Below are 18,878 nucleotides of genomic sequence, written 5' to 3'. Positions count from 1 at the left end.
GTGGGGCTGGATCCGAGGACGCTGGAATCATGACCTGAGCTGAAGGCAGAGGCTTAACCCTCTAAGCCACCCAGGCACCCCATATTCTTCATTATATTTATCTGCATTTTCATTGCTTTCCCCCCCCCCTTCTCAGCAAGCATGGGTTGCTACTTTATTTCAAATAACACTGGCTTATTGAATCTACAAATCAAAAAAACCAAACGCTTGAAATGTTCAGAGGGTTTTTTTTCCCTGCCACGCCTTCCACCTGCCAGGGGGTGTTTCAGACTAAGAAGCAGGAAACCCTAAGGTCTGGTCTTCAGAACTACAATGAGGGGAAACTTATCCCCAGCCAGCCCCTCTCACACAAGATCCCAAAGGGCAAGGTTCCAGCCAAAGGGGTCCAGTCTTCCCACCAGCCCTGGACCTGCAAGGCCTGGGACTCACGTGCAATTCAAAAGAGGGCCCTCGGGTCACTGTGGCCCCATTCCTCATTTCAGAATGAACTAGGAAAGGAGAAGCCCCAAGCAGGTGGCAAGGATTCTTAAAAAAAAAAAAAAAAAAAAAAAAAAAAAAAAAAAAAAACACAAGGATTTATGTTTTTCCCAAATCAGCTAGGGATCCCCTAGTGACCCTTCCCGCCCCCACCAGGAACTTAGTTCTTTCTACTCCCTGAGCTGACCAGCCGCTGTGATAACTGTTCCCGATTCAAACGGTCACAACTGCTGTTGGAGGGTGCCATCCTGAGCTTCCACCCTCTGAGGAAAGGGGGAGGCTGGGAGCAGGCCAAAGAGTTGTTTGAGGCGGGTGGGAGGGCAGAGAGTTGTAATTCTACTGAAAACAGCAAAATGATAGTAATAAACTCAACAAACATTTACTGAGAACTTACCCATGCTGAGAGGTTTACGTGTTTTATCTCATTGAATCCTCCCTCAAAACACCAGGAGATGGGCCCTGTTACCATGCCTCTCTTGATGGCGGGAGAACCCAGGCTGAGTGGTAGTGAATAATTTGCCCAAGGTCATGTCATGCAGCCAATAAATGGTGCAGGTGGTTAGGATTCTAAACCCAAGTACTCCTCTTGCTAAGCAGCCCCTTCCGGGAGCCATGGGAACCCCTAGAGCCTTTATGCCTCGCAGAACATACACGCACACACACATTTTCCATTTCGAGGAAACTATTTTCACGTCCCTTGGCCAGGAAGATCTCACATCTCTTCTGGATTTATGTGATGCCACTTTGGAAATAGTCAAGCTCGACTCCTCGGGGCTCAGGCATCCTGGGTTTGTCTGCTATTGTCCTACATATTTCTGTGACCTTGGGTCTGTCTCCGTGTAAAATGGACACAGACACATCTGCACACAATCACACACTGACCAGAAAGTTGGAAATATACTACCCTTTTGCCTATAATATAGTATAATATAATATAATATAGCTAAACCATTTGCATTTGTTATTTTTTGCCTGTTTTCAGACTTAATGGCTACTCTGTATTTATCTTGTGGGGGTTATATATATATATATATATATATATATATATATATATATATATGTATTCTATGTGTGTATACATATAAATATAGATGTATAAACAATGTCTATATAATGAAATATGTGAGGAACTTAGCATACATCCTGACACGAAGTTGCTTAATATATGATAGCTATTGTTGTTTTCCTTGATTTTTATGAATCTGGCCTCAACTCAATCTCACCAATGTTAGTTCATTGCTCGCTGTGTGCTCTGTTCATTGCTCTAGGGGGAAGCTCACATGCCGTGGGGGAAGCAAAAAGACACGCTCATGAAGAATTCTCCTAGAAGGCGGTCTATATTAAAGTGATGTGCTGGGGCGCCTGGGGGGCTCAGTTGGTTAAAGCCTCTGCCCTTGGCTCAGGTCATGGTTCCAGGGTCCTAGGACCAAGTTCTGCATCGGGCTCCCTGGTCAGTGGGCAGCCTGCTTCTCCCTCTCCCTCTGCTGCCCCTCCGCCTGCTTGTGTGCTCTCTCATTCGCTCTAATAAATAAATATCATCTTCAAAGAACAAAAAAAAGTGACGTGCTGCCTGTGTAGACAAAGTGCTTTGAGAAAATAATGGACAAGGGAGTAAATTATAGCCAGGGAGACCTAAGTGGTAAGATTTTTATTTTTAGATGAAATGTAGAATACACGTAAGTGCATAGATCTTAAATGTACAATTTGGTGAATTTCGACAAAAGTATACACTCATGTAACCATTCCCGGAATCAAGAGAGAAACTATTTCTATCCTCCCAAAAGCCCTTTTGTGCCCCTTCCAGTCAATGCCTACTCTTCAAAGGCAGCCACAGCTCTGTGTTTTCCATAGTAGAGTAGCTTGATCTGTTCTTGACCTTCATATAAGTGAAAACATTCACAGTGTCCTCTGTTTATGTCTGGCTTCTTCCATTGAACATGGGTGGCAGGTTCTAATCTGAGGACCAGTTTTTCAATCTTCCTTCATTCATTCACACGTACATGCAGGCATTCATTCACAGCCTCCCAACCTTCTGACCAGTCAGAAAGTCTGTTCACTCATTCACTCAAAAACAATCTGTTTGTGACCAAGGTCTGGTTTGATTATTCTCCATTACTTTCCAACCCTGGCTTTGGTCCTCTGACTAGGAAACTAATAAAAATTGGGTAAACACGATCTGCTGTTATTTCAAATTCTACTCCCCTTCCTCCCACATTCTAGAAAATCCTTGATGTATTCTGGGCATCATCATCAAGTCTTAAGAAAATCTTCATCCCCATCAAGTATATGTTTCTTGAAGACCCTACTGGGCTGACATTGCCTTAGATTATTTTGTGAGATTAGCCCCAAGAAAAAGGAAAGGCTGAAATCAATGAAAGCGAAATTAACTGCAAACTCGGGTGGAAGGCTGGGGTAGAATTTTCGGAAGTGTGTTCTCCAGTAGATCACTGGTTTTCCTGTTGTCACAGGTATGCGGTAGGGACAGGGAAGATGATTATGTGGTTACCACAGTTCCAGAAACCCTGGGTTGAAAAAGCAAACAAAACAGTTTCCTGACTGCTAGCCCTTCCAAGGACTTGACTGCACATTAATTTTTAAGAAGAAGGTCTGGTGTGCAGCTTTTGCCCAAATGGTTTGATCCCAGAACCTTTTCTGCCTGGGATGTCTTTGGCATTCCTGTGTTGTCCAGGATGCGTCTGTGGGATTCCCTGATGTGACTTTAGAGAATTCCTGAGGGACTGGGGTCCAGCAGGGGTGTGGAGCAAACTGCCCTGTGGAGGTGGGGATGCGGCGGTAGAGCCAGGAGCTGTGAAGAGGGAGCTACTGCCTGAGGAAGGTAGGAGGAAAAGGGGGAAAGGAGTGGGCTTGAGCTGAGCCTAACAGTTTCATGGAAGTGGGAAGAGGAAAGAAACTTCCCAGCCAGAAGAGGAACTGGCTTGGACTGGACTGGGGCCTGGAGAGGAAATCCATATTGCAGAATTCCTATGGAAATGTTCTCTTCACAACTGGCTGCATTGGGATGCTGCATTTGCTGGACAGAAGGAAAAGGAGAAAGAGTTCATGGTTACCGGCCATTGGACATGACAATGATTGGGAAACTGAGTCCCCCATCACAAGCTCTACTGCTAGAACTGGCCTCTTTCCCACCGACAAAGAGCGAGAGGCTGAGCTCTGCCCTTCCCAGGACCGGTTCAGACAAGTTACTTATACTCCCTGCGAGGCAGCAGTCCTAGCTGTCCGACTAGAAGATGATCAGGTGGGCCTTCCAGAAGAGTCTGAGATGTCATGACAGATGGGCAGACCTGGGTCTCATCACCGTCGAGGCACGGCTTCACCAACAAGGCTTCCAGCACGTTTGTACACCAGATTGTGGCTGCCAGATGTTCTGGAGTAATTCCGGCCCAGGTTCAAGTCCCAGCTCCACCGTTCACCTTGAGCAAATCACTTTCCTTCTCTGCGCCTCAGTTTCCCCACCTGAAAAATGAAAATCGTCATATTTTTTCCTCATGGTGAAATCAGTAATTTTTTTAAAAATAGTAAGATAAGGGGCGCCTGGGTGGCTCAGTGGGTTAAGCCGCTGCCTTCGGCTCAGGTCATGATCTCAGGGTCCTGGGATCGAGTCCCGCATTGGGCTCTCTGCTCAGCAGGGAGCCTGCTTCCCTCTCTCTCTCTCTCTCTGCCTGCCTCTCTGTCTACTTGTGATCTCTCTCTGTCAAATAAATAAATAAAATCTTAAAAAAAATAGTAAGATAATGGGTATAAAAAATTTGGCATGTGTTGAGCGCCAAGGGCTTCGTAAAAAGCGCCTCTGTTTGTCACCACCAATAAATTCCTCCAAAGCCCATTGTCTCTGTAAAAGGAAATTTGTTACGTTAAAATGGTTAAGTGATGTTTTACTGTAGGGGGGAAAACTGGTAGAACTAGTTGAAACCAAATGCTTTTTATTTTCTGTAAATCCCACCAATCTCATCCCCCTGGGGTCAAACAGGGCATAAGAATAACTCAGTGGGACTCTGCACTAACGGACACTCCTGTGGGGAAGGGCTCTCATTCCTGGGGATGCCAGACGCCTCCTCTATCCCCAGATTTGTCCCCCTGCTGGGGGTGACTCAGACTGCTAGAGAGGCCAGGGGGTGGTGTACGGGGCGATGTCAGAGGTCACTACACCAAAAAAGAGAGAGAGAGAGAGAGAGAGAGAGAGAGAAAGAAAAAAAAAAACCCAAACTTTCCATTTCCATGGAGGGGCCTATTTTATAACAGATCACTATACCCCCAGGCTCCAGGGAAAGCATCCCTCCCTTGTCATAAACTAATCCATTCTGAGGAATTGAAGAGTGACTGTAGCCCTGTAGCCAGAGGCATGGAGGGTAACATTCTGGGGTGTGATGTTTGAGGTTGGCCCTTCATTGTAATGCAGCTTCGCTTTCTAACCCCATGCTTTCCCTGGGGTCTCATGGTGGCTCCAGAAAACCTCTTAGGGTCTTGCAAACAGTTTCTGGGTTAAGAAGTTTCAGCCTACTGGCTACTGGATGGGGAGGTGGGGGATGGGGGACATCTGAAGATGGTGCCAAGTTGTTGGGGCTTGTGAAATGTGATTCTGGCAGATAAAGACATCTAGTACTAATTCTTTCTACCACTCTGTTTTCTTTTGGGGGGGGGCACCTTCAAAATCACAGATCACAAATCTTAGCTAAAAAGAACTTGAATGAATAGGGGTGCCTGGGTGGCTCAGGCCTTAAGTTTATTTTGTAAAAATAAGATTATAGTCTCTTTTATAACCTGTTCCTTTATTTAAGAAATTATAAACACATTCCTGTCAACAATATTTAATTCATCATTTTTTAAAAAGATTTTATTTATTGTATTTATTGGGGTGCCTGGGTGGCTCAGTCATTACGCGTCTGCTTTCGGCTCAGGTCATGATCCCAGCATCTTGGGATGGAGCCCCCCATCGGGCTCCCTGCTTGGCGGGAAGCCTGCTTCTCCCTCTCCCACTCCCTCTGCTGTGTTCCCTCTCTCACTGGGTCTCTCTCTGTCAAATAAATAAATAAAACCTTAAAAAATAAATAAATAAAAAGAACTTGAATGACCTTCAAACCCAAACTTTTCATCTCATAGTTGAAGAAACTGGTTCGGAGAAGGGATTTAACTTGCCTAAGGTCAACATAGCCAATGAGCAGCAGACCTCTGACTTGACCTCTTGACTCCTGGTCCAGTGCTCTCTCTCCACTGCTTAACAACAGTATTGGAGACAGCCACATGCCAGGCACTGTATTAAGTGCTTCACACGCATTTAATCCCCACAATCATCCTACGGAGTCAATACTACTACTGTTGCCATTTTACAGATGGAAAAACAGACGCAGAGAAACAAGTTAGGAAGCTCAGAGCCACAGCCAGCAAAAGCGGAGTCAGGTTTTGAAGCTAGGCCTGGCTAGAGACCGGGAGCTTGGAATCACTAACACCGAACTGTCTAAGGCACAGTAAGTCTTTAAGTTGAGGACCTTAACTTCCCCCAGACCTCCTCACAGGCTTCCGGGGGCCTGGAGAGTGGACAAGAGGCAAACAAAAGGATCCCAAACGTGTCCTGTCCAGATGGGGCCAAGCGAAAGTTGTCGGTCATCCAAGGGCAGCCCAATGAAATACTGCAGCCCTATACTGGTCATCAATCAATTCGGAGGCCACTGATGGTTCTGAATATAGTCAAACAGCCAAAGGCACTGGCTGGAGAGTCAGGTCCCTGTCATCTGCCTACTGAGTCTCTTCCTCCTGGAGGTGTCCTTGGGGCCCATTAATGGGTAATCCCGGGGGTGTCTGCTCATGCCCGAGGTGGGTGTCAATGACAGAGCTCATTGTGAAAGGGGAGGGGGCTGAGGCTGTGGCATCTATTCAGGGACAGCCATCAAGTCATGACTCAGATTTTGGCAGAGTCTGGGCAGAGAGAACACTCACACTCACATCCCCTCTGAGGAGGAGGAGCCTGGTGACTAACGTCCATCCCTGGGTGAATCTGCCCTGGGCTGAGAGCCGTGGGGGCCAGAGCAGAAGAAGAGACAAGACAAGGAACTCACTGTTTCCCTCGGAGGCAAGATGAGCCATCCATAATGACAGCAACAACAGCTGACATTACCAGGACTTGGTGCACGAGAGTGGTGCGGAATGCTTCACATGCGTGAAATCATTGAACTCCCTCCCAGGCAGGAGCTGTGCCTACTTCCAAGATGAAGAAATTGAGGCGTCGTGGGATCAAAGAAATTGCCCAAGGTCACACAAGTAGGAAATGGCAGAGTCACGATTTGAACTCAAGTAGTTTGGTTCCAGAATCCAAGATCTCAGCTAGAGGGGCCCTACCGTGTGTGGGCATGCACGTGTTCGGGGGCCCGTGCTCTGGGTGTGGATTCTACATCACGCTGAGGGGGAGGGAAGGGGGAGGGAGGGAAAGGGGGAAGGGAAGACTGGAGGTGCAGGTGCTTTGATGAGTGAAGCTCTTTTCAGTTGAGAATCCCAGCCCCCCTCACCCTAGGGTTGTAGGACCCCGTCAAGTTCCCTGACCGCTTCATGCCTCGATTCCACATCTATAAGCTAGAGGTGGTGATTGGATCTAAATTTTTGGGCAGTAGTAAGGATTGAGTGAAATAGGGCAGGAAAAGTGTTTATCACAGTCCGGCATATACTTAAGTGCTCAAAAACGAAGAGCTTCCATGATAATTTTTAATGATTAAATACACCTTCATATTCCTTAAATGAATAATGCACACATCTAGACGGCGGGTCCTGAGGTGGAGGAGCTCCCAGAACAATTGGAAAATGGAAGGAGGGGGTGACAGAACCAAATCGATGGACGGAGTCTGGAGGGAAAGCCAGCCGCTGTGCGGCAGGGGCCCGGGCAGGGCACGCAGACTGTCCTGAGCACAGGCGGGAATGGTGAGCAGGGGCATGAGGGAGTGACGAACAATGACGGCCTCTGAGTAGCGGCCTTCCTGAGGGCACACAGTAGGCCACAGAAACTCTTCCCCTTCCCACTCCCCCATGTTGACCGCCTGCCACCAAACTGAGGGCCTTAAAAATCTTTCAGGGCAGACCAGTCACGGATTCAGCAAAATCCAAACCTCAATGTCTGAGGTCCAAGGTCGAGCACTTAACCTGGGACTACACGGCCCAGGAGACCACAACATATCCCTCCCCAACCCCTTCTCCAGTGAGATCAGATCTCAGCAAACACCAGGGGCAGAACTTGAAGAGAACCTGTAAAGACATAGCAACAACGGACATTATGGGTTGGTTTATCCTGCCTACTTGAACCTCTGGGAGCTGGAGCAGGCCCCATCGCACCCCACCCCACCCCACTCTGACCTAGGAATGCATCACTGACCCCAGATACTCCTGTTCATCATGGGGCTCTCTGTGTCCAAGCCAGGCCTTGGACATTTTCCTTGTCATTCCACAAGGAGACCCTCACCTGAACCCTCCAAGCCCCCACTCTGACCCCTGCAGATAGATGAGAGGGGGGAGTACGTTTTAGCCATGGGGTTGGTGGGGATTAACAGGTGTTTCTCAGAAAAGCTCTTTAAATTTGGAAGTGTGCAGTATCTTGTTTAATGGCCCTTTTAGGGTGCAGGCTGGGGATGGCCTGCAATGGGGGTGGGTCCAGGTCCATGGAAAGAGTGGGCCCCCAGAGCTGGGCCAGCTGGGTTCTTTCTGTTCTTTCCAGGGGGCCCTCTCCTTCTAGGGTGGAGGCTGCTTTCCCTGACTGCCTTCTGCTCTGACCAGTTCCTGGCAACACAGAGTCTCCAGATAGTGCTTTGGCTACTTCCTCCTTCCCAGCTTAGGGACAAGCCCTCTCTGATTTGTTACTTTTTAATAACTGTAGTTTCTTTCTTTCTTTTATTAACGGAAGAAATAATACCCACAGATAAACCAAAAGAATAAAATATAAATGACCCCTGATCCCATTACCCATGATTCTCTCTGTTGTGTAGCTTTCCTATTCTTTCTATTCATATAAATGGATTTTTTAAAAAATATTTTAATTTACAGACAGATCACAAGTAGGCAGAGAGGCAGGCGGTGGGGTAGGGGGGCAGGGGGATGCAGGGCTCAATCCCAGGACCCTGAGATCATGACCTGAGCCAAAGGCAGAGGCTTAACCCACTGAGCCACCCAGGCGCCCCCTTATGAATGGATTTTAAAAACAAGAATGTATTAGGGGAGCCTGGGCGCTCTGTCAGCTTAACATCCGACACTTGATCTCAGTTTAGGTCTCAGTGTTGGGGTCATGAGTTCAAGGCTCCATGTTGGTTGTGGACCCTGTATTAAAAAAAGGGGGGGGGACGGATTAATTTAGTAAAAGTAGAGTTTGAGACTCAAAACTCAAAATGAGGAACTCAGACCCAGCTTCAAGACCCAGAAGCTCCCTGGAATGACCCTGGGTAAGCTGCATCATGAATGGGCCTCCCTCCTCTCATTTGTAAAAGGGTAACAGTAGCTACCTCCTAGGGTTGGTGTGATGATTAAATGAGATTAAACAGTTAAGCCCAGGGCATACTCTAAGGACTCATAAACGCTAACAACTGTGCTGTAAACTCAGTAAATAACTTGCAACGCACTAAGGGGCTTTCTGCAGCACCGCAAAAACCGCAGCTCAGCGTGCCATTCCAATGGGGTATCTTACTTATTTCACCGAGCTTCTGTCGAAGAGCATTTATATTAATTCTCATTTTTCAGGATTATAAACAATGCTCTGATGCATATCCTCGCAGATAACTCTTTACACAGAGATTGCTTGCTTAGGCTAAATTCCTGTGAGTGAAATTGCTAGATCAAAGATGAGCTAAAATCTAAAGCCCACGTTTGGACTGATTCACCCTCCCTCCAGCAAGAAGGGAGCCCGTCTTCCCTCACCCTTGCCAACACCGGGGTTTGGCATTTTCTTTCATCTTTATCAACTTGATAAGTGGGGGAAAAAAAAAACAAACAAACACCCTTGCTTGTTTGTATCCAGGTAATCAGAGACTTTCTCTTGGTTTTTTTTAAGAGATGCTTTGAGGACAACTCCAGACCCTATAATGACTCTTCCTGTCCAAAACACTTCTAGGAAGGCATATAGGTCATGTTAATGGCAGAATTGTGATAAAAATCTCAAGTACAGAACACAAAAGGATCTGGATGCTGCCCATCCCGATCCTCCACAAGCACAACTTCCAGGTCCTTCCAGGCTTTTAAATTTGGGCTATATTCTCTGCGTAGGGTGTGGGGCCTATCCCTCTACTTAAGCCCATTGATGGGATAGCGAGGAATATTGCGATGGAATGTTCATGGAGCTTTAGGTGCAGGCCTAGGATCATGCTTTTGGGACCCATTAGGATTGGTATCTAGGGTGATGCTTTATCCAAAATCTGAGGTTCCAATCCGAACTCCTTTGCTTAAGTAGGGACGCTTTCTCAAACATTGAGTACAAATGGGGCCAAAAACACATCAACCTCTGACTACCCCCATGCACTGTGGCTCACCAGAGGAGGTAAAGCATAGGAAAACATGTTCTCAACTGAGAAGAGCTTCACTCATCAAACAGGCTGTTACCAGAGGTGGACTGCCGAGTGCTGGGAACTAAGCTGTGTGTTGAGGCTGGAAATAGGAAGTGGCTGAGGAGGACCCCTTTCTAAGCTGGGTGCTCACCTATAAACATGGGTTTATTGGGTACCTATGGTTTACTTGCCATTGGCTTTTCCCTGAAATCTTATTTAACTTAATCCTCAAGTCAACCCCATTGAGAGATGATGGGAAAACTGAAACTTCCAGAAGGGAGTCACTGGTCCAAAGGTATATGCTACTAGGGAGGAGCACAGCAATTCAAACTTTGGAAGTCTTCTCTGGGGAGTGGGGACAGAAGGCAACAGGTGATATGGCCACAATATCAACGATCTTGTGTAAATTATACATGTTCATCCACTCTTCATTTATTCAACAAATATTTATTGAACACTCATGTTGAGACCTGGAACAGATGCCCTGTAAAGTTTATTTTTTCCCGTGTGGTTTCCGCAGTCCAGAAGATTATAAATCCTTCCTACCTTACAAATCCTATCAGCCAATCTATCTGCTTTCCTTCCTTTCTTCCCTCCTTCCCTTTCTCCTTCCCCCCCACCCCTCCATCCAAGGCTTTTTTCCAAAAAGGCCCTTAGGAGGCTGAAAGATCCATTTCCGAGGCTTTACGGTCAGGCAGACCTTGGTCTGATTCTGTCACTAAAGAGAGAGCCAGGTGACCTTAGCTGAGTTACCTCACCTTTCGGAGCTGGTTCTTCTTCTGGAAAATGGGGAGCTCAGGAGAATGACAGGATATGCACAGAAAGCACCTTGAGGTGCTCCTGACCCAGACAGCGACAACAGCGCGCACTAAGGACCTTATCTCCTTCAGTCCTCACAGTGATCACTTCAGTGAGGAGGAAACTCAGGTAACAAGGAAGAGAGCTGCTCATCCAAGGTCTGGGGTGTTGACTGCGGAGCTGATACCCTTTAGCAACTTGACAATACTCCAGGAGCCAAGTCTGTCTGGGGTAGATTAGGTCACCGAATTTGGCAGGCAGGAATGGGATAAAGCATCTTAAGCAAGTATCATGGGATGAGTGCTCAATAAATGATGATAATTTGATAAGTGATAACAAATTGAATGAAGGCAAGATTAGGGCTGATTCCTGAGCTCCCTGCTAGGAGCTGTGACTTGGGCAGCCCCCATTCTCCATTCACGCACTTCACAGGGAAGCTCCAAGCAAGGACTCTGAATCTCTACTAGCTCCATTTCCACCTTCGCTCCTGAAAGAGTGGGGACACAAGGACCACCTAGTGGGCATTAAAACTGGGGTTTTGTAGGGGCACCTGGGCGGTTCAGTGGGTTAAGCCTCTGCCTTCGGCTCAGGTCATGATCTCAGGGTCCTAGGATCGAGCCCCACATCGGGCTCTCTGCTCAGCAGGGAGCCTGCTTCTCCCTCTCTCTCTGCCTGCCTCTCTGGCTGCTTGTGATCTCTGTCAAATAAATAAATAAAATCTTTAAAAAAAAATAAAATAAAATCTTTAAAAAATAACAAAACTGGGGTTTTGTTGGATGCCTGGTGGGCTCAGTCAGTAGGGTCTGTGACCCTTGATCTCAGGGTCGTGAGTTCAAGCTCCACATTGGGTGTAGCGATTACTTTAAAAAATAAAAATATTAAAAACAAAACAAAACTGGAGTTTTGTATAGCATTTCTAATTAGCAATGCAAGATCAGTGCAGAAACTCGGTAGGGGAGAGGTAAAAAATTAAAATTCTGTCACTTCAGCACCTACAGAGAAGTACTGTTAACATCTGGGAATTTGCCCTTTCAATATTTTTACGTAGGTCAACAGATTTTCATTAAGTTTTGGGTATCCATGAAGTCTTAATGGGTTAGGAAAAAAAAAAGACTGTTAGCAGTGCCATCATGTCCAATAGCACAAGTCCTGTACTGTACAATGGCAGGGTGATTGTGCAGTGCACAACCTCTGCAGACAAACAAAACAGCCCTTGCTCTTAGCACATGGTTAATTCAGTAGTCCTAACCTTTACTCCTCCTTAACACGTCAAGAGTGTAACACTCTTTTTGGAGATAATCCTGGAAAAGAAAAGGGGAGATGAAGGACCATGCCATCTTCCAGAGGGAGCAGATCATGTGTTGGGAAGAGGAGCATTTCTTTTCCAGAAGTAATCTAGAAAAGGAAACCTAGATGATCCGATATGCAGCTCCCCCCTTAGAGTGATTCATTCATCTTGTCCCAGATGGAGGGAAACTGAGGCCCTGAGAGAAATTTACCCAGTCATATAGCTAGAAAGTGGTTGGTGTCAGGCAGAACGTGAACCCAGGACAACCCCTGACTTCATCTAGCTCTACGAGAATGGAGGCAGAAAGATGTAGGTTCAGATCTCAACTCTTTTACTTACTAGCTTTTCACTTTTGAGATGTCATCTCTGAGTCAGTTTCTATACCTGTAAAATGAGGGAAGAGCTTCCTCATGAGGTTTATGTGAAAATTAAATGAGAAAAAAAGGTCTTTCCAAACAACGATGGAATGCTACGTGCCAGGCACAGCCCAGTGCACCTCACACACACCATCTCATTTCATCCTAGCATGACCCTCACTCTACAGTTGAGGAAACGGAGGCGCAGAAAGTCTGTCATTTGCCCAACATGACATTTGGGGCCGGGATGTAAACCCGGATCTGCCAGACTCAGACCAACACTACCAGCTAACACAGGCAACTCTCCGCAGTGTTTCCCACATACAAAGAGCAAAATAACAGCCACCATTGTTTACAATTGCTATCGTGCATATATAATTGTTACGTCACATGTGATCAGTTGGTCTCTGTTTTCACCCTCCTCAGCCAAAATTTCCAAGAATTGGGCCGATCCAAAGAGAGGAAGAGATGGCAGCCCAGCCTAGCCCTGGGCCATACCCATACTACATAGGAAGACAAAGGGGGTGGGTGCAATGCTGGGGTAGTGTCTCTCTCAAACCCTGGCATCTCTCATTCATTTAAGGAAGGGCTGGGACAGTCCATGCTTCACAATTGGGAGCCATAGCTCCTGCTCAGGGGTCTGGCAACCTTATAAATAGTCCCCTGATATCCCTATTTATCCAAGAGCACTAATCCCTCCATCCCATCCAGGGTGCCTTCCTGTGTTTGGAGACATGGGACCCTTCTGCCCCGTGATCTGGGCCTCTGCTAATCTCTGCAGATGGGTGCGGGTGATTAAAGAGGCAAAACCCAGAAGCAGAGAGAGAGAGAGAAGACACATTTAAAAAAGTCCAGCGAGCACAGACACGCCGCCTGGAATCCCAGCCTCCATCTGAGCCCAGCCAACATGAGTCACCTCCATAGCCCTTTACCTGTGAGTTGCAACACAGCTGACAGAAACTCCCAGCCTCCCAGGAGGCGGGCAGACATGTGTGCCATCCATGGGGCTGCAGTGAGCTCTGCAGTTACAGCTGGCACCCAGTGGCTCTCCTGCCACCAATAACATCTGTGAAGTGGTTGGACACCAGGCTCTGCTCTTGGATCAAATCCCAGCCCTAGCTCTACCACTTCTAAGCTCTGCGGCTTGAATGACTCACTTACTCACTTTGTACCCCAGTTTTCTTGGCTCTAAAACAAGGATCACCACAGTGCCCATCTCATAGGGTCGCTGGGAGGAGTACATGAGACACTGCGAGTCAAGGCGCGGCACCATGCATGCTACCCGGTGCGCTGAGCACCGGGTGTCTACCAGACACTGTAGTCGGCACTGGAGGTTCACCAGCGGGCAGGACACACAAGGTCTTTACTCTTATGGAGTTCACATTCCAAGAGAAGGGGAGACAGACAATGAACAATTAGAAAAATATCAGAAAGTTTTAAGAGCTTTGCAGGGAACCCAGTGAAGTGGTGTGATACAGTGACTGAGTGTTTACTTTAACAAGGGCCTCTGGGAAGCTCTGCTCTGAGCTGGTGGCTTTATTAGCAATTACTACTACTATTTACTGTTACTTGTCAGGGCCCCCTTGGCTGCCACACACACAGAGCCTCCAGTGAGAAGCCAACCTCTGACAGTTCTCAAACCCTTCTCCATAGGCCTACGCACCCCCACCCCGCCCGCCAACAGGGCTCTCCTGTGGATTCTGACTTTACCCTGAAAACCTCCATCGTATTGGCAGGAGTAGCTGAAACCTCACCCTTCCCTGAGAGAGAAAGGAGTGGGCCAAGGTGAGGCTCCCAGGAAGACAGAGCAAAGAGATAATTTGCTAAAAGGGAAGAGGGGGTGGGCAGAGAACAGAAAGAGAGAGGGCAAAAAACAGATACCAAGATCTCTGGCTTAGATTTAATTTCAAATTAATCCTGGTGGAAGCTCTAAAAACAGCTCTAGCATTCTCCTACTTGTGTTTGTGGATCTTTTGGGTTTACCAACCTTGTTCTTTACAGAGGCAGCTCACAGCAATTATTCTATAATTTCTTAGTCTGACAGGTATCTGATTCTCCTGCGTTTCCAATGAGGAAGAAAGCACTTATTAGAGGGTGAAATGACCAGTTAGCTAAGGTTTTGGAGGTGGCCGGCTTCAACCCCTCCATCCCTTCTGTGTTGACCAGAGGCATTTGGTTTGCTCATATCTCATTCAGATCTGTATCACACCAAATAAAGGGCTGCCTCCCACCCTACCCCCAGCCGCCCCCCTGCCACCAACACACACACACACACACACACACACACACACTCCATATTATAGAGTCTTCCAGAACAGTGATCCTTGGGGCGTCTGGGTGGCTCAGGTCATGATCCCAGGATCCTGGGATCCAGCCCCGCATTGGGCTCTCTGCTCAGCGGGAAGCCTGCTTCCCCCTCTCTCTCTGCCTGCCTCTCTGCCTACTTGTGATCTCTGTCTGTCAAATAAATAAATTAAACAAACAATCAAACAAAAACCAGTGATCCTTGTCTTCTTGGCCTCTGTCTCCTCCAAACCCAGAAAAAGGCCTGGCACACAACAGGTGCCCCATAAATGTGCTGAATTGAGGCCGCTCACAGCCAGTCAGTGGAGATGACCGAACAAACAGCCAGACTCAGAGACGACTGACGATTCAGATCTGGGCTGCGACACTCACTAGCTTTGCCCTTGGGCAAGGAAATTGACCTCTCCAGCCTCCATTTCCTCACCTATAAGGTGTGTTGGGAAGGAAGGGGTGCAGTAATATCTACCACAGTGGGTTACTGTGAGAATCCAAGAACTCACTTGAATAACTGTAAAACATTATTCAGAAAGAAGCTATTAATATTTTAAGGGGAAAGCTCTGAAAAAGAGAATGGACGCTAACACAGAGACAACTCTTCCCCGGCCGGGGGTCTGGGGGCGGTGGGGAAGGGTTGGGGGATCTCTTCTCTCCTTTGACGATTCCCCAGTGGCTGTGAAGTAGTTGATGGTGGTTAGAAAAAGGGGCAACAAAATTTGGCGGGGTGCGGGTGGTATTCCTGAGTATCCGGGATACTAACTAGAAACAGAAATTGAGATTTCCTTTAGCCAAGTATCTGTCTCTGTACTTTTCCTCTAGCTATCATCTCTCCAACATTTTTTTCCGCCTTCCCCGCTCCCTGATCTCCTCCTCCCACCTCCTCACCTAGGAAGGAATTGGCCAGCTCCACCCAGCCAGCCCCCTTGGCTCCACCCCCAACGCGGCAGGCCAAGAGTTAACAGCTGCACCTGTTGAGGCATACCTGCTGTCGCCGGCACCTGTACCCACAGCCAATCAGCACCAGCACTGCCGGGAACCTACCTGTCAGCAAAATCCGGACACTCAAACCTCAACATAAATCAAACACTTCCCTGGGCAGGGAATGTCTATGTCAGGCAAGAATTAAGAGACAAGCGGTCAGTCAGCAGAGCCTCGGTGCTGGTGCGCGTCTTCATCTGGGAGCCTGGGAGCCTGGGAGCCTGGGAGTAAGAAGATGTCGAATGAACTTGAGTGAGTAAACATTGGTGGATGCCTGGTGCTCTCTGAGCGTGGAGGCTCGATGGGGTTTCCAAAAGGGGGAAGCGCAGGGAGGCCGGCGCCAGGATTCATAGAGCAATTTGTAAGGGTAAATGAATGGGCTGACGATTTCACTTTGGCGTGCTGAGGCAAGCCCTATCTCAAGCTAGAGGTGAATGTTTCCCTGGGAAAATAGGTTGTTTTTTTTTTTTTCCCCCTCTGTCTGCTGAGCAGTTTCGAGCCAGGTAGGGAAACACGGGACTGAAACTGTGAAGGCTTTCGGCACCTCTTTCTGATACCATGAAGGGACTTGGAAATTAGAGACCGCCCCAATCCCATCTAGGCTTTCTATCTTCTTGCCAAAAGGAACTTCTTTGAGGGCGTTCTAAGAGCTGTCTTAGGCAGAGAGTTGGGTTTCTCTAAAGGGACTTGTTTGTTGGGTTGGAACAGTCCCAAGTGGGAAGGTTAGAGTGGTGTTTAAACATATGCCCTCTGTAGTCAGCCTGACCTAAGTCCAAACCAAGAATCTGCTCCTTTTGGGGCATGTGATCTTGGACAAGTCACTCAACTTACTGGAGCTTCACCTTCCTCATCCAGAAAATGGGTACAAGAACGCTTTGGAGGAATCCTGAGAGAGTTAAGTATGATAAAAGCTGTAAAATGCTAGGCACAGAGCCAAGGTCTGAAGATGCATTAATAAAATGAGGTTGATTTTATTCAGAGGCAGTTCTAAGGCTGGAGAAGCTGAGATGTGGTTTTCAGTGAGGTCATCTTTATTGCCTGGCAGGATGCAGGTGCCTTCATTCCCGTATCTGGGATTTAGACTCTCCACTGGCTGATGCTGACTTTCACCACAGACCCCCTGGTTTGGGTCCAGACCTCAGAGAAGGTGGGATGAGGTTGGGACTTTGGGCTGCTTTAGCTTGGGCTCAGGGAGTTGGGAGAAGCCAAACTACTAAAACACAGACTCTTCTCCTCTTGCCATGCTCAGAGGTGTGTGGGCAGAGACAAGGGTTAAACGATCTTTTTTTCTAGCTATTCTTCAATAGGTTGTTTTAAGAACATGAGACCTAGGACGCCTGGGTGGCTCAGTGGGTTAAGCATCTGCCTTCGGCTCAGGTCATGATCCCAGGGTCCTGGGATGGAGTCCCACATCAGGCTCCTTGCTCGGCGGGGAGTCTGCTTCTCCTTCTGCCAGCTGCTCCCCATTTGTGCTCTGACAAATAAAATGAATAAAATCTTTAAAAAACAAACAAACAACAACAACAACAACAACAACAACAACAAAACGTGAGACCAGAGGGGGCTGTTGGTGGGTCCTAACTGCAGACAGTGTTCCATGATACCAGCTAGTTCTTGAGTTCTAGGTTAGCCGACTATGTTCATAGTACAGTCACTGGGCATTAGATTTCTCTTGAACAAATTCCCTGGGGTTGACAACGTGTTGACAACTAGAATAAGAGCAGGGGCACTGGAGGCAACAAGTAGGTTGAAGCCCTGACTCTGCCACTAATGAGCTGTGTGACTTTGGGGAAGTCACTTCACCCAAGTCTCAGTTTCCTCACTTGTAGGTTGTGGGCCATAGTGCTACCCACCTCATGGAGTTGTTGGGGGATCCGACCACTTTAGAAAAGTGATTGGTTTAAAGCCCGGTAGGGAGCAAGCTAATAATACCCTTGTTACTTTATACAGAAATAACCAGTGAGCATTTCTGAACCTCTTGCTTTCTATTTTTCCACATTCTGAAAACAGACAAAAATCTTAGGATATGTCTTCATCCCACTTCGATTCCCTGGTTAAAACTGCAGAGGCTACAGACAGAATGTTTTCTTTGGTGGCCCTCAAGGGGTAAGCCTCCTGAAGCTGGGTTACTCCAACAGAAAGCTTCCTGATTTTCTCCTCCTTAATGATTTGGGTTTTGAAGTCAGATCCGCGGACAGCTGAGGCTTCGCCGTTTGTGGTGGGGTGAGGGGAACCTGTCCCCGCAGAGTAATTGCAGACAGACTCTGAAGCCACCATTTGAGATTATAATGACAGAGCCTCAGGGCCTGGGGGCTCAGCTACCCTTACGGATAAGTGGGGGGTGGGGGGAACAAGTGCTTGGCTTGCAAGTTTTGAGCTGCTCCTGTTGGTGTTACTGTGGTCGCTGTCTTGGCTGTCGAATTCCCCCCACAGTGCCGAGTGAAGTGGGTTGGTCCCCGCGTCCATATAGAGCTCCGACAGAATGATGAAATCTTGCTAGGCCTTGGTGTGGTGGGAAATGCCAGGCTTGCATAGGGCTAAATTCTGCCATTAGCAACCCCAGGGTCTGGTGAATTTATTTCTCCTCCCTGGCCCTCACTTTCTTCCTCTGTCCAACAGGGGATATGCACACCTACCTGGCAGGGGAAACAGTGTGCTCCCACTCGTGGGCCACCTGGCCCCGGGGCTGGAGCTCCTTAAGGACAGCCCGATCCCTATGCCTGAGGAGGAAGGCGGCCCTTCATCAAGATGGCCCGGTCCTAGGGTGCATGGCGGCAGTGTCAGAACCCAGCTAAAGGCAGCTGGCGGGTGGAGCGCTCTGCCTTTCATGTGGCTGGGCCCAGCGCCTGCCGGGTGCGTCTGCCAGCCTCCGGGCCAACGCAGCACGCCTTAGCTGCCGCCAGCCAGCACCGTCGGCTGCCCGGGGGATAGAGACACCCACAAGGGATCCTGGGCGGGCTCCGGAAGTCGCTCTAGTCCCGTGTGGCTGTCTTCTCGCGGGAAAACAGCCCGCGCCTGCGCGCTGCCTACAAGGGTCTCTTGGGGCGACGTGCTGGCACCCGGGGGTCTTAGATCAGTTTCTGTGGGTCTTCCCGGCACCTCTGGAGTTACAAGTAGAGTGGTGCTCCAGGACCTACTGTGTGCTAGGCGCAGCAG

At 48.1% G+C, this 18,878-nt stretch overlaps 1 protein-coding gene across 1 annotated transcript in view; it reads left to right on the top strand.

Moving 5' to 3' along the window:
- Positions 1–15,739: 15,739 nt before the first annotated feature.
- LOC111154803 (grainyhead like transcription factor 3) overlaps positions 15,740–18,878 on the top strand; it is a 34,634-nt gene continuing 31,495 nt past the window's right edge. Inside the window, exon 1 of the mRNA XM_022514722.1 lies at positions 15,740–15,974. Within this exon, the coding sequence (XP_022370430.1) occupies positions 15,958–15,974 (17 nt within the window). The 5' untranslated portion in view covers positions 15,740–15,957. The remainder of the gene's footprint in view (positions 15,975–18,878) is intronic.

The sequence above is a fragment of the Enhydra lutris genome, unplaced genomic scaffold (assembly GCF_002288905.1).
Source record: "Enhydra lutris kenyoni isolate GAN:26980312 unplaced genomic scaffold, ASM228890v2 scaffoldscaffold38, whole genome shotgun sequence".
NCBI classification, from domain to species: Eukaryota; Metazoa; Chordata; class Mammalia; order Carnivora; family Mustelidae; genus Enhydra; species Enhydra lutris.
The sequence above is the reverse complement of the archived record's forward strand: the minus strand, read 5'-3'. Positions and strand labels throughout refer to the sequence as shown.